This window comes from Stegodyphus dumicola, chromosome X1, assembly GCF_044657685.1.
Source record: "Stegodyphus dumicola isolate Sdum_Otavi_A_Nest chromosome X1, ASM4465768v1".
NCBI lineage: Eukaryota > Metazoa > Arthropoda > Arachnida > Araneae > Eresidae > Stegodyphus > Stegodyphus dumicola.
The window spans coordinates 103,740,405-103,755,776 of NC_140780.1; the positions used below are offsets into that span (position 1 = coordinate 103,740,405).

General features: G+C 32.7%; 1 protein-coding gene across 3 annotated transcripts in view; it reads left to right on the top strand.

Moving 5' to 3' along the window:
* Window positions 1–641: 641 nt before the first annotated feature.
* LOC118200033 (isobutyryl-CoA dehydrogenase, mitochondrial-like) overlaps window positions 642–15,372 on the top strand; it is a 127,323-nt gene continuing 112,592 nt past the window's right edge. The window contains exons 1-2 of one of the 3 annotated variants that reach the window (XM_085807414.1): window positions 642–1,268; window positions 1,361–1,461. In XM_085807414.1, the coding sequence (XP_085663540.1) occupies window positions 1,184–1,268; window positions 1,361–1,461 (186 nt within the window). In that variant the 5' untranslated portion in view covers window positions 642–1,183. The remainder of the gene's footprint in view (window positions 1,269–1,360; window positions 1,462–15,372) is intronic. The other 2 variants (XM_085807413.1, XM_085807415.1) reach the window with 2 other exon arrangements.

The window sequence follows — 15,372 nt, forward strand, 5'->3', positions numbered from 1 at the left end:
CCCTACCCATCTAAGGTTGGTGGGCCTTTAGTTCTGTTCTTATGGGCTTGACCAGGAATCTAGTTGTCTCACCAGGAAAATTAAAAGTGAAATTCAAGCCCACTGTACAGAAATCTTAAGTAATAAAATCGATAATCTATATTTAGAAGACGATTCTTTCTGGAGCTGTGTCAAAAAACTCAAAAATGCCACAAATATCAAAAATATAATCAGGGAGCAGATGGATTCACCTTATAATGCAAACACTTTTTCAAGTCACTTGACCAGTCAATTCACACCAAATGATTTACCCTAAGGTCCAAGCCCCACGAGCGGCCGAGCGATAAAAATCGCTGCATGCTGGTAGTTCCTACCTTGGTTCGATTTCAGACAAACGGGCCGGCTACTTGGGTGATTTTTTGGTTTTCCCTATGTATTACTTTTATACGAGCCAGTTTCTCTTATAGAAAGACCTATTCGAATGTATTCCTCCGCTTAGGCAGATAGCCCTTGTGGGCTTTGTCGTAACTAAACCAACTCAAACCAAATCAAACTCCAGATGCGAACTCCGTAGCCGACATTCATGATTTCGTAAACAATTAGGTAAATTCTCTTTCGCCGCAAAATATTTCTCAAGCTCAAGACTCCAAGGGGAATTTCAGAAATTATTAAGCTCTCTAAGACCGAGGAAGCTCCAGGAAGCGGCCAGATTACAAACAAGCTGCTGAAAATTTTGCCTCACAGTCATATTAGTGTGCCACAAAATCATATCGAAAGCGAGATGAACCACTTTTACCCAATATGTGCGTCTAATGTTACCATAAAGTTCAAGCACAGTCTTATATGCACAAATTGAAGCCTAATAAATCCCTAGTACAACGGTGCCTTCTGATTGGTTGACTTTTTCCAGTTTCGGGTAGTGTTTAACGTGTTAAATAACGTGTTGGTTTGCCGCGAAATTGTTTACATTCTAGATTGTTAGATATTGTGGGAATTTGCTGTTTGTTTTTTTTTCGCTCTTTGATCTGATTTTTTTAAAATTTATTAGACCTAGTTTATGCTAAGAATTCGTGTGATCTGTTTCAGATTTTTTTTTTGTTAAAATATTTTTTTTTAGTTTTATAGCGATAATATCTAAATTTGTTCGATGACATTTTGATCTTGTCTGTGTGTAAGGAATTGTAATATACATGATATAAGAGCAATGTTTTCTGCAGCGATTACCAGAAAAATTCCAAACTTTTTTTCCAGTTTCTTATGGTCTCGTCGTATTGCAACATTTCTGGATCGTAAGTTTTGAAGTCTTATTATAATTTGCAGTGGTAAATGTTCAGCTTTTAACTAAGTAGCATTTAATGAGTTTGTGTTGATGATGTTTTAGCCTGTTTGGGACTTTCTGAGCAGCAAGTACAGATTCAAAATATTGCACAAGACTTTGCGATGAAGGAAATGTTTCCAAATATGGCCATATGGGATGAGAAGGTGTGTTTTCCTCCCTTGCTTAAACAAGTGAATTTAAACATTATTATAAATACAAAATTGTGCATATGTGTGTATATATGTATATAGAGAAAAAGATCAATAGTTGTAAAATATTTAATTAAAAATATTAATAACATGCAAAATGCTGCCAAATTTCTCTGAAAAGATAGGATATGAATTTATCAAAAGTAGGAATCTAATATGAATAAAGCAAATATCATCCAACAGCAAACATAAACCTGGAAATGAGTCCTGAAAAAGATGCAAATTAAAACAAAACAATAAAAGATGACAATTCATAGTATTTGTCAAGAAACAAGCAAGAAATTTAATTTATATGCACAGCTGTGTTTCTGAATTATGTCTGGAATTGCAAGAAAGGAAAGGTAAACATAGCGATTGAAAATAATTAATTTTTTAAAAATGAAATATGAGTATAAATTAAATTATTTTAAAGCATTCATTGAATTACAGTTTGCTTTGGTGGTAACTTGAAATAAGTGTTTTAGGCTAAAGTGCAGAATTGCTCACTTATTTGTTTGGCGCTTTTTACAAAAGAAGAATTGGATTTTTGTCAATTTTCTTTGACTTTTCAAGTGAAAATAAGTCGATGTGTACATGGATAAAGTCAAGAGTGTGCGCAGTGCCATTTTTGTGCAATTCTGGGATGTTTTTTTAAGTGAAAATAGGTCGACGTGTACATGGATACCGAGTATATGCAATTCTTAAAAACATGCCAAGCAGTGGGCGATTCTGCACTTTCCCTATGTTTTATATTCTCATGTAATGACAACTTATAAATACAAAAATAAGAAGATATAAATGTCAGTAAGAGTCAATTTTGAATCAAAGGTAAGATTTTTTTTTTGAGAAATTTTTGTATTGAATAAGGATTTTTTTACGAGAAATAAATTTAAAGTGAGATATATTGAATATTGAAGAGGTTGAACTAGTGTGCTATGTTATAAAATATTCTCTTTGGCATTCCATGTTTCCTCGTTTTTCCTAAAAATTTTTATTGAATAAAAATTTTTTTGAAGAAAAATCTTCACTTTGATTTGATATTGATGTTTTTGTCTGCTTACCTGTGTATTTATAAACTGTAATTAATTCTGAAACATATAATACATGCTTTCTATCAATTCCATCTGAGCAAAATGTATCTTGATGAATATTTGAAATTTGTTTCACTTTTATGCTAATATTAAATGAAAATTTTCAAAATTTTAACTTCAATTGTTTACTTTTTCCTTTGTTGTAATTCATTCAGATATAATTACGAAGCATGGCTGTGTTGATAATTCTTTTGGCTGCATTTTTACAAATACCTTATCTTTTGTTATTTATTTTGTTTTTGTTTTAATTTGCAGTTTGTCTCAGGATTGATTTTCAAGTTCATGATTCATGCTGCTTGTTTTTGCTTTACTCATAGTAGATAGCCTTTTATTTTAGTAGCTGTTGTACTTTGTTCTGTTTTATATATGTGTCTGTATAGTGTGCTTCTTATCTGAACCTGGATTCTGACTATTGTGTTATACAGTCAAAAGTCGTTAATTCGGACACCCATAATCCGGAATGATCTATAATCCGGACCTCAAAGCTACAAACTTTCTGCGCATGCGTCCAGATGACACATGCACGTAAGACCTTTACAGCTGCGAATATGCGTGTGCGCATTCGCATAATACGTTTACAAATGCGCGTTTAATGCATAACGGATCGTGTAAGCTAAGCTAAAATTATCTAATTCAGTTAATGTTGCAGATTGCGTTGTTCCTTAATCTTCGAATTCGATCCGCCTTATTATTTTTTGCAGACTGTTAGAGCAATTTTATAAAAGTAAGCTTGAACTTTCGATTATGTCAAATAGAATTTCCGATATGCATTTACTAATATGTAAAGGATCTAGTTTGTTTCGAAGTCCATTAAACAAAAAGTGGAATTGCTGCAAAGGTTGATCTTTAGATTATGGTAACTTGGCAATTTTTTGGCGAAAATTTGGCGACCAACTCTCCTACAGCAACCCTCTATTTTTTTTCCCCGCCGCCATTTTGTCTTCAGGAAGTAAAGACATGTTTCTTTCCTTTTTATCTACTGAACACTTCTTCCAACAATCTACTAGCCGAATTACACTTATGCTAGAAATTTTATTTAACAAAACTGCTTAATCATGACAAATATTCACTGCAAAATTGGGAAAAAGTGCACAATACCATACTCCTTATGCGTTTTTCAAAATAACACATACACATAAACCATGTACACGTCGACTTATTTTTACTTAAAAAAACATCCCAGAATTACACAAAAATGGCATTGCGCACACTCTTCACTATATCCATGTACACTGCTTTTTTCTCATAAATTAGAAAAATTTCACGAAAATACATGACAATTTTCTGAATCTTTAAACCCGGTAAAAAGAACATATATGTAATTACCTGATCGCGAAAAAGTATATACCCTTTCCAAAGATGAACTTTTACCTCTAAATTATCTATTATATTATAAACGTCACCAACAAATTCATACCGCAAGCATTACAAATATTTAGTGTCAAATATTTAAATTATTTCCATGCATGTTTACTTCAACTAAAACGTATACCAAATTCCTACAAAAATAAAATTCACAAAATAACTATCATTTAATTAAAATATCACTAAACCATGTACACGTCGGCTTATTTTTACTTTAAAAAAAAAAATCCCAGAATTGCACAAAAATGGCATTGCGCACACTCTTCACCATATCCATGTACACTGCTTTTTTCTCATAAATTAGAAAAATTTCACGAAAATGCATGACAATTTTCTGAATCTTTAAACCCATTAAAAAGAACATATATGAAATTACCTAATAACGAAAAAGTATATACCCTTTCCAAATATGAACATTTCCACGTATAAAATAAATAAAATATCCAAAAACTTTTACCTCTAAATTATCTATTATATTATAAACGTCACCAACGAATTCATACCGCAAACATTACAAATACTTAGTGTCAAATATTTAAATTATTTCCATGCACGTTTACTTCAACTAAAACATATACCAAATTCCTACAAACATAAAATTCACAAAATAACTATCATTTAATTAAAATATAGTTAAATACAAAAACACTACTTAAATAAGCACATACATTAAATTAATAAAAATTAGCTTACAATCCAATCCTAATTACTTTAAACTAAATCATTGCTAATAACAATTTTCCCAATAATACCAAATTACTTTACTTCCACCTTACATTTAGCCCACCAGCGGCCGAGCGGTAAAGACGCTGAACACTGGTAGTTCGGTCCGAGGTTCGAATCCTGCGAACGGGCTGGCTGCACGGGCGTTTTCGTGGTTTTCCCCATGTGTAACGTGTATACGAGCCAGTTTCCCTTAAAAAGTCCTCCACAAAAGGCATCCCTCCCCTCAGGCAGATAGCCCTAGTGTGCTTTGCCATAATTAAATACACTCCACCTTACATTTAGAACAATGCATAAAAATAATATCCTCAAATAATTAAAAACACTAACTTACCTAATCTTCTTCAGAATCGTGCTTACCTGGTGGATACACTTTTATTATGGATTCAGTAAAATTATTATGCGATTTTTTCTGTGAATTTTTCCTCCACACTTCCTCCACTAAATAAAAAGCAAAATTCTCTTTATCACATCTAGAATTCACTTTAGACAGCGTCATACAATCCCAAAATTATTCAACCCTACTTCACACAATGAAGCTTAATACAAAATAATATACAGCCACAGATATTTTTCCAAATTCCCCCCTTTCCCGATTAAAGAACCGTAATTCGTCCATTAATATCACATGACATATCCCATGATCTCTCATTTCCCTCACACAAAATAATGCGTAATCGGACCTGAGTACTGCTCACATTATTACCAAAGTCCCAGGTGGTAACCTTTATCGCCTCCAAAATGTTGCCAAACAACCAGTTACCATATTCTAAAGATCAGCCGCTGCAAAAAATGGATACAGACATATCTTTTGTTTATCTAACGCCGCGGGACGCAATGAATTCGAAGTTGATCTGTCAGCACTATCCTTATCTTCAGGGCAGATGTTTTTATTTTATTTGGCTTATAATTCCTTACTAAATGTAGTATTTCATCTCGATGTACTCCGTCTTTGATAAGATTTAAATCAAATTCCTCGTCATTATAATTCGCTTCCGATAGTAAAGAAAGTGACACAGAGGTTATTGAAAACAAAAAATTTCGATTGACAAATTAGTCGGTATTCTTGACACAGCAATTATAGGACTTGAACTTTGTAACTGAAGAAGAAATTATGTCTGTTTATAGAATTAAGGAGAAAGTGTAAACACATAAAACGAAGCAACTTAAACAACTTACTTTGAAAGAAATGTTTAATAAAGTAAAACAAATATTAAGCTTTTTTTTTTTTTTTTTTTTTTTTTTTTTTTGTAAATTTTGATACCCTTTAGATCATAATTGTTCTTTATTTCATAAATTACGGTTTCATATTTTTAATTTTATAATTTCAGCATGCCATCTTACCAGATTTAAAGTGATGATCTATAATCCAGAAAAATCGATAATGCAGAATCGCCGAAGTCCCGACGAGTCCGGATTAACGACTTTTGACTGTATTAATCGACTGAAATATGCAATAATTTACTAATACGGCATGCTAATTTACTGATGCAAATGAGCATAAGATACTATGTGGATATTTTATCAACTATGTAAATAATACTTATAAAGTTATTTAATATGAATACATTTTATGTCTTATCAAAAGGATGTCAGGTAAATGTATTTCATATATACTTGTAATTTTTCAGATTTTTATAATTGAGGAGTGCAGTTTCTTATAAAATGAAAGAATGTCATATAATAAGATTGGTTGATTTGATTCATTGTTATGATTATGCAGAAAATGCAAGTCCTTCTGTGTAATTGAAGGGATGCCATTTTTGAAGACTTTGTAAAGGAAAGGGTATAGTCAAAAGTCTTTAATCCGGACTCGTCGGGACTTCGGCGATTCCGGATTATCGGTTTTTCCGGATTATAGATCATCAGTTTAAATCTGGTAAGATTGCATGCAGAAATTATAAAATTAAAAATATGAAACCGTAATTTATGAAATAAAGAGCAATTATGATCTAAAGGGTATCAGAATTTACAAAAACAAAAAGCTTAATATTTATTTGTTTACTTTATTAAACATTTCGGAACTACTCTGATATGCGCCCTCAAGGCGCCAAATTTCTCGCCAAATATTTTTGGCGAGAAACTCCACGCTGCCATATTGCTATCTAAATTTTTTGTCTACATTTCGAGCTTTAAGCCTAAAATGTCTCCAAAAACACGGTTTTCACGAATGCAAAAACCACGTTTTGAACACACAATTTAAGCTAAAAATCTGAAACAAAAACAAAAAATTTAGATAGCAAAACCGTGAAGTTTCTAACCAAAATTATTTTACAAGAGTCCATGTACACAGCGACATGTTTTAATTTAAAAAAAAAAAACATCTACGAATGGCACAATCTAGGCAACGAACGAATTTACGAACTACGCACACCTTGCTTTAATAAATTAACATAACAATAAATTTCAAAGAATACCATGTACACAGCATCCTGTTTCAACTTAAAAAAACATCTACGAATTGCACAATTTAGGCAACAAATGAATTTACGAACTACGCGCACCTCACTTTAATAAATTAACATAACAACAATAAATTTCAAAGAATACCATGTACACAGCGTTCTGTTTCAACTTTAAAAAACATCTACGAATTGCACAATTCAGATGGTACGCACTAATCAACAAAATAACTAAAATAAATTTCAAACAATTCAAAAAAACAACAATAACGACAGAAATTCATACTAAAAAAAACAATGAACATTACATTCTACAAAATAAGAACAAGAATAAAATAAAATGCACTTACCATTAATGCTTTTTTGAAGAGCAGATATACCAATTTCATACCGCCTTTAACATGCCGCCACGTAATCACTAGTATCGTATTTATATGACAGCCAGACACACTATCCAGAAAATTCATACTATGGTTCACAAATAAATAAAATAACAAATAATCACAAATCCCTACTTCTATCACGCACAACCACTAAAAATAATCTCCCATACCTTCTTTCCACACCTCCAAATACCCATTGCCCTCAACAGGATGACCACGACGATATTTCCTTATGCCGAACTTCAATTCAACAACTTTCACCATTAAATCTTTCCCCCTTAGCTTCTCAGACACAAAGCATGACGGGAACCAACAAACTCCAGCGAAAGACTTTTCAACGTCAACAAGGTTGCCATACAACACGCAATCGCGCCAAAAACCAGCGCAGAACACATATCGGCACGTTTGGTGAAATTAGGGTGTATATCAGAGTTGTACCAACATTTCTTTCAACGCGCGCATGCATAAAGCATACATTAGAAAATTGCAACCAGAAAACTATTTGATGTGTCTTCGTGATATTTATAATGACGAGGAGTTTGATTTAAATCATATCAAAGACGAAGTACATCGAGATGAAATACTACATTTAGTAAGGAATTATAAGCCGAATAAAATAAAAACATCTGCCCTGAATATAAGGATAGTGCTGACAGATCAACTTCCAGTTCATTACGTGCCGCGATGTCTCTCCCCCCCCCCCGCAGTGCAGCGTGAAATTGATAAACAGATTTCGGAATGGTTAGAGAAACAAAGAATATGTCATTATCCATTTTTTGCAGCAATTCCACTTTTTGTTTGATGGACATCGAAACATGCTTTCGCTTTGTAGAGCCTTTCGCAGCTCCAGAATCGGAAATTCTTTTTGACATGATCGAAAGTTCAAGCTTACTTTTATAAAATTTCTCTAACAGTCTGCAAAAAGTAATAAGCCGATTCCAATTAGAAGATTAATAAACAACGCAATCTGCAACATTAACTGAACTAGATAATTAGATAATTTTACCTTAGCCTTACCATCCGTTATACCATCCGTTATTTTACCATTTTACCATCCGTTATACATTAAAGGCGCATGCATAAACGTGTTATGCGCATGCGCAACACATTATGCATAAGTTTGTAGCTTTGAGGTCTGGATTATAGATCATTCCGGATTATGGACATCCGGATTAAAGACTTTTGACTGTATTCATGTTTACATGTGGGCTAAACCATGAAAATGCCCATGCACTCAGCCATTTTGCCAGGATTTGAAGCTGTGTTAAACAACCAGTGTTAAATTTTTTTAAACATCTGGCTGTTAATTCTTACTGCAAAATTTTGCTGCCAAATGGGGAAAGAATGTAGAATAAATTTATTGGTGAATTTTAGTATCATAATACAAGTTCGTGTGGGATGTTGTGCAAAACTGAGCAAATCTGAAATTCAATGATCATGTTATTCATATATTGCTGCCGTCTGTGAGCTGTTCTTTAAATGATTCTAGTGAATGTTTTTTCAAACTATCCTAATGAAGTTTGTTATTTAGTTACACAATACTTGTGTCTTTTCCATTACTTTCAGCTAACTTTGCTATAAGCATAGATTATAAATATTTATTAGTAAGCTCTAGTGTAGAATTGGGTGCCCCTTCGATTGGCGACAATTTTTTAAAAATTTTGCCGATAAAACCTCATTTCTGGTTACCACGATAGTTTTAACTTTGTTTTAGCTTCCCGATTTTATTTAAATGAAAATAGATTGATGTGTACATGGACATATTTAAGGCAGTGCACAATGTAGTTTGTGCAATTCTAGGATTTTTTTTAAGTAAAAACAGATCGATGTGTACATGGACACAGATCTTGTGCAATTCTTTGACTTCTTATTTTGGTTTTGTGTAGCGGCCATCTTGAAATTGTGCCTACCTGGTGCCGATCTTGGCGTCAAAAAAGAATCGCCAATAAACAAGGGGCACCCAATTGTAAACTTTAACCTATTAATATTTTACTTTTATGTGTGTGCATTATTATCTAGTCATAATGTTGAATCACATTTTGATTTTTCTAATTTTGTGTTAAGAAAAAAAAAAATACTGGACAGCACAGAACCTCTTAAATATTTCATCATTCGATGTCATTCCTTTGAATTGCCATCAAAGGAACTGGGAGAAGCACTGTAGTGATAGTGATAAGGAGTGCACCTTGCACCCCGCATGTGTTTCGATAAATACGGCAACCCTAGGTAGAAGCGCAGAGAGAGAGAGAAGAGAGACCGCTGTTCGGGGAGTAGCATGCACATTTGAAGTGTCAAAATAAAGGTAAATTTTTACGGTGTAATATATATGCTGAAGGTTCTTGATGAACACAGTGAGAACATTTAATGTAATATGGACAATTAGAATCCCGTGGGATCTACAACGAGATCACATAATCATTTAAATATGAAATAGTTTTTTTTTTTTTTTTTTAATGTGACAAATTTAGTTTTCTTAAATGTATACTGATGGTATAATGTTCTGTTATTTGTAGTTGTAGGAATTTAATTGGGTATTTTTTTAAATATTGACTTTTATATAATCTTTGTATTAAATTTATTTTTCTCTCTAAAATGAATTAAACACATTACAGTGATGGTTTCTGATCCTAGTCTTTTAGTAATGCACAGCTACGTGGTTCTGAGCACATTGTAGCAAAATTTGGGTGGTAGCAGTTTTAAAAGTACTTTTGCAAAATTAATGCTTTTTTTTTTCCTAACACAAAATGTCTGATGAAATGGCAGACGATATAATGTAAATATAACAGGGTAGTAATTCAAGAGTAACTATGTGCAGACATTAGTATCGACATCTTTTTCCTGAAAGAGCTTTCACCAGTGGAGCAAAGTGACTCCTTGCAGGCTGCACCCAACCTGACTCATCACAAGTTACCTTTGAGTCTCTATGTTTGTTGTCGAGCCAATTTTTCTAATAGCCTGAGACATCTCATTAGAGGGAAGGTATGAAAAATTATCTGTGCAAATGAGTTATGTTTTCCCTTAAGTTCTTTTAATAGCATATGTGATGCAGATGTCCGATTGCCATCAGTGCTGTGTTGCACTGTGGTTACTCCTAGAGTCTTCTTAGGATTCATATGTGCTGCCTGATGCTATCTTTACAGAAGACAGTCTGCATTATGCTTACATAGCATAAAGGAATTAAGTTCAATTTGAAACTTTGTAAAGACCAGGTTATTAACATATTTCATTTTTATTAAATTTTTTTGTGGATTAATTAATCATTTAATAGTATTTTCTTTCTTTTTCTTTTTTCTTTTTTTTTTTTTTTTTTTGAAATTGCTAATGGATAAACGGAGTCAACTATCATAAAATATTGGCAGATATAAAAAGGAGAGAAAAAGACATTATAGTATGTGCTACTTATTAACCTATTAACTGCCAAAACTACAAGGAAATGATTCTTTTCTCACAAAAATAATAACAGATATTAAATTAAGCATTTATAACATAAATTTACATTGAAAATAAAAAAAAAATGCTCTTACCTGTGGAAAAAGCGAGTGTTGGGTTCGCACAACGTCAGCGGAATAAGACTATGGATGTTTAGTGAGTAGGATTGTACTTGTGTGATGTTTCCTTTGCACAGGCACTGGATTACTTTTTAGCTGTATAATGTTTTATAAATCTACAAATTTATTTACTTGTAATTAATTTAATATTAAAATATACATTATATTTCTTTTACAAATACAGATTATTTCAATTGAAAGAATCAAGCATGAAAAGCTTCACTACAATCATGATGTAAAGCTACATTACATACTTTGCATCTATAAACAGTCTGGCTATGGCACTCTTTACAATGAAGTCTTTTGTTATCATTGGACTTTACGATAAAATGTCTACCATTTCCATGCAATGGTTTTTGAATGCTAAATTTACCAGGTCTTCCTGTTGCTGATCTATTTTTCGCTAATTATACACTCTCAATTGGAGTTTGCAAAAGGAATAATGCAATCTCGCGTCTGAAATCTAAAAGAGACTTTTTATTTCCAGTAGTAGAAAGTTGGGATATTTTCTATGCATTTATCAAGGCTACATCAATGAAAAGGCAGATGATATAATGCAAATATAACAGGGTAGTAATTCAAGAGTAGCTATGAGCAGACATTAGTATCGACATCTTTTTCCTGAAAGAGCTTTCACCAGTGGAGCAAAGTGACTTCTTGCAGGCTGCAGCCAATCTGACTCATCACAAGTTTGGCCACCACCATTCTTTGCCACGAATTCTTATCCTGTAATTGGCTGCTAAATTGTCACATAAATTGACTCTACCCATTTTGGCATTGTATTGTTCAATAAGATGAAGCTGAGATATAAAAACCTTTTTTCTTTGCATTTTTGAATAACAGGAAAACACTTTTATGGGCTGAATGTTTCCAAATGTTGAACCAACAGTTACAACTTAATTGTCTTTCAATGGACAAAAATTATTTTGTTTTTCTCTTCATACTGGAAGTCAATCTTACGGATACATTTCCCCTATCTTTCTTATGGACACATTTCACAGTTTCTAGTGAGCACATTTGTACGCAGTTTTCCTGAATTGTTCCTGTAGCACTGAAGGAAACCTTTATTTTTTTAGATAACAGAGAAGCTGAAATGTTGTAAAAAAGTTATCAAAATAAATAGCATGATTGGCGGGAGTGCCAACAACACTGAGAAAATTTATCACCATACTTCCTCCAAGCCCAAATTCTTCATATTCTGGTAATTTTGGAGCTGTCGAGTTGCCTGAATAAATATCGAAATGAAACACATATCCATCAGATGACGCCAGTGTCCATGTTTTGTATCCAAATCTTATAGGTTTCCCTTTTAAAAACATCTTTGCTGAATATTTGCCTTGATAAGGAATCATTTGCTCGTCAATACTGAGATCGTGGGGAAATATACCAAATTGTTGGAATTTCTTATTTAGTAAGTTATGATTCTAAATATGAATTATGATTCTGAATATGAATCTTCACTTATTCTAAATATGATATGGTCTCACCTTATATAATTTATCAGTATTGTCAATTTGACTATTGTCAGCTAAATGCAAATTCTGCTTCATATTCCTGTACTGCAAACGTGACATCAATTCTCGTACAATAGGAACAGAAATGTCCTTATCAAGAGACCAATACATTTCTTCTTGAGGTAAAGAATGATATTCCGTAAGCAATAGTATTCCAATAAATCTTCTCATGTAGGCTTCAGATGCAATAAATTTTTAACAATTTTTTTTTTGCTGAGCGTATGTATATATTTGTCTGTTTAACAAGAAGAGAGTAAATGTCTGAACAAAAAAAAAAAAAAAAAAAAAAATCTCTCCACTAGTTTTACCTTGCATTTTGTCTTTTATAGTTTCTCTTCTACTCTTTCTTCATTTTCTTTCTGAGACATAACTGACGATTCCTTTTTTATCCATTTCAAGTTTTCAGTTTTTTGCTTTTTAAACTTTTTTTTATAACTACCGCTGCTTTTAGAAGGCTGAAACTTACTTCTTACATGAATTTCAACTTCCTCAGCAGTATCATTTGGTAAAATCATTATCATTATTTAAAACATTGTCATTCCCTTCTTCTTCATCACTAGTTTCTGCAATTTCCTGGGGAACAACAGCAATATCAGTTTCATTCTGGTCATTATTAACATTATCATCATCTGTTTCTTCATCAAAAAAATCTTTGAAGGGCTTCTTCTAATGTAAGGTACCAGTGGAGTAGCGAGCATAACTGGCGCCTGGGGCAAAATGCCTTTTTGGCGCCTCCCTCTCCCAGAAAAAAACACAATGATATGATGAAAATCTTGTTTGGAGGCTATTTGGCGCTCTTTTGCGAGCCGCGCCCGGGGCATCTTACACCTCCTTCCTTCCCCCTCACTATGCCACTGTAAGTTACCTCGTTCTAGGCATTTTTAAGGTAGCCAGAACATCGAAAGGAATGAGTAAAAAAGGAGATCGCCCGTTTCCTGCTGACATTGCGTTAGTGCAACACCTGTTTCCTCTTCCTTCCCAACATAAATATAAACATCTGATTGATGTAATGTTCTGATAAACAGTGACCTTGACTAAAAATAGATCACTCATTAAGACGGGGATACTTTCGTTAAATATTTTCGGCAAATATACCTGGTCGAATATTTTGCTTTAAGTATGAGATTAATTATAATAAACAAAATGATTGTTGAAGGCAAATATTTTTTACTAAAATAATCTTCATAATATTTCCTACACAAAATCATCTGCTGTATAAAATACCTTTGGTAGGTTATATTTATATACGCATTTATTTTGTCCGTTGCATCAACGCAGCACCAGTGACTAATGGGTTGAAATTACTTCAATTCCAAATATATTTAAGTTCAGTATAGAGCGATTTGTATATTGCAGACAGTGATATCAGTTTTAAACTTTTGAAGTAAAATAATAGCTAACTATTAATTTAGTAACAAATACAAAAATAGCAATTACAGATTGATTCTGCAGTTGAAATTTTACATAATTTTGAAATTTCTGTTTTAAAATTTTATAGAAAAGTTTTTTACATTTAATTAAGTACTTGATGAAATTTTCAACTTTTCTAAACAATTAATCTATTCGTGTTTGTTTTGAACAGTTCATCAGTAGTTTTTCAATTATATTTTCACTTTTTTAAACCTGCTGGTAACATTTTTGATCAGCACCTTTCAGTTCAAGAGTTTTTGAATTTTTAGTATTTTTCTAGATTCGATTGACATTGGTATGTCATCAATTTCTTTTGTTGCACCTTCACGATCAGGTTTTGCAGTTCTTTTAACTTTTATTTTAACACATTTCTCAGTTTTTATATATGTTTTCTTGTTATTGTCATCAGTTTACACTTATTCTAAATATGAATCTTCATAACTTCCCTCACTGATGTCTGAAACATGAGCAATAGCTTTCAATTCCCCTGAGACTTCTTTTATATAAAAGCAAAATTTCTGAAAACAGTTTTTAACTTATTTTAAGTGATTGGCCCATCTACATTGATTATAATATGCATAGCCTCTAGCAGAGATATTGACTTACTTATCACCTTTAAAGTGCCATTTTCATGAAATTCAGTTCTCTTTATCATTTACTGAACAGCCTTTTTAAAATGCCATTTGAAATCTTTATAACACTCTAAAATTAAAGGTTGAATGTTAGAAGTTGTATTTACAGGAAGAGACACTAATGTTTCTCAGAAAGAGATGTGTATACTGGGCAGTTATTTGATTAATAGAGTCATTTTTTTCCCCCATTTTTTACTTTGCTATTCCAGTTCTAAAGAAAAAGAGTGGAAACACTATTTGATATCCATGGGTTCTTGCTGTTGCCATAAAATAGAAGTAAATTCTTGACTAATTTCAAACATCAAAGTTTTCTGTTTTTCTGCTGTCTTCTTAAGCTGCATCTCCATCAGGAGACATATCTCTGAGCAGGTATTTCTGGAAGTCTGTGGTGCCTTCGCTAGTCTGTCAACACCGAGAAACATATCACTGTCACGCCAGTTACTTGTCTGTGATGCCATCACTGGAGTCATGATCATTCCGCATGATGGGATACTTTGTCGCTGGAGACATATTTACCGACAGCCAATGAAATTGCATATGAAAATCATGTGTCCAAAAAACATCATTCCGCATGATGGGATACTTTGTCGCTGGAGACATATTTACCGACAGCCAATGAAATTGCATATGAAAATCATGTGTCCAAAAAACAATGGCAGCTGTTCTGTGTATTTAGTTTAACTGAATGACATGGTGTAAATTGCTTAGAGTTTTTGTTATTATTCTGACAAATTTAATTAATTTATGATGCATTATCTCTTTTGGGTCATAATTTCCAATTTATTTCTTTATAAACAGCATATATTTTCATCTTGATGC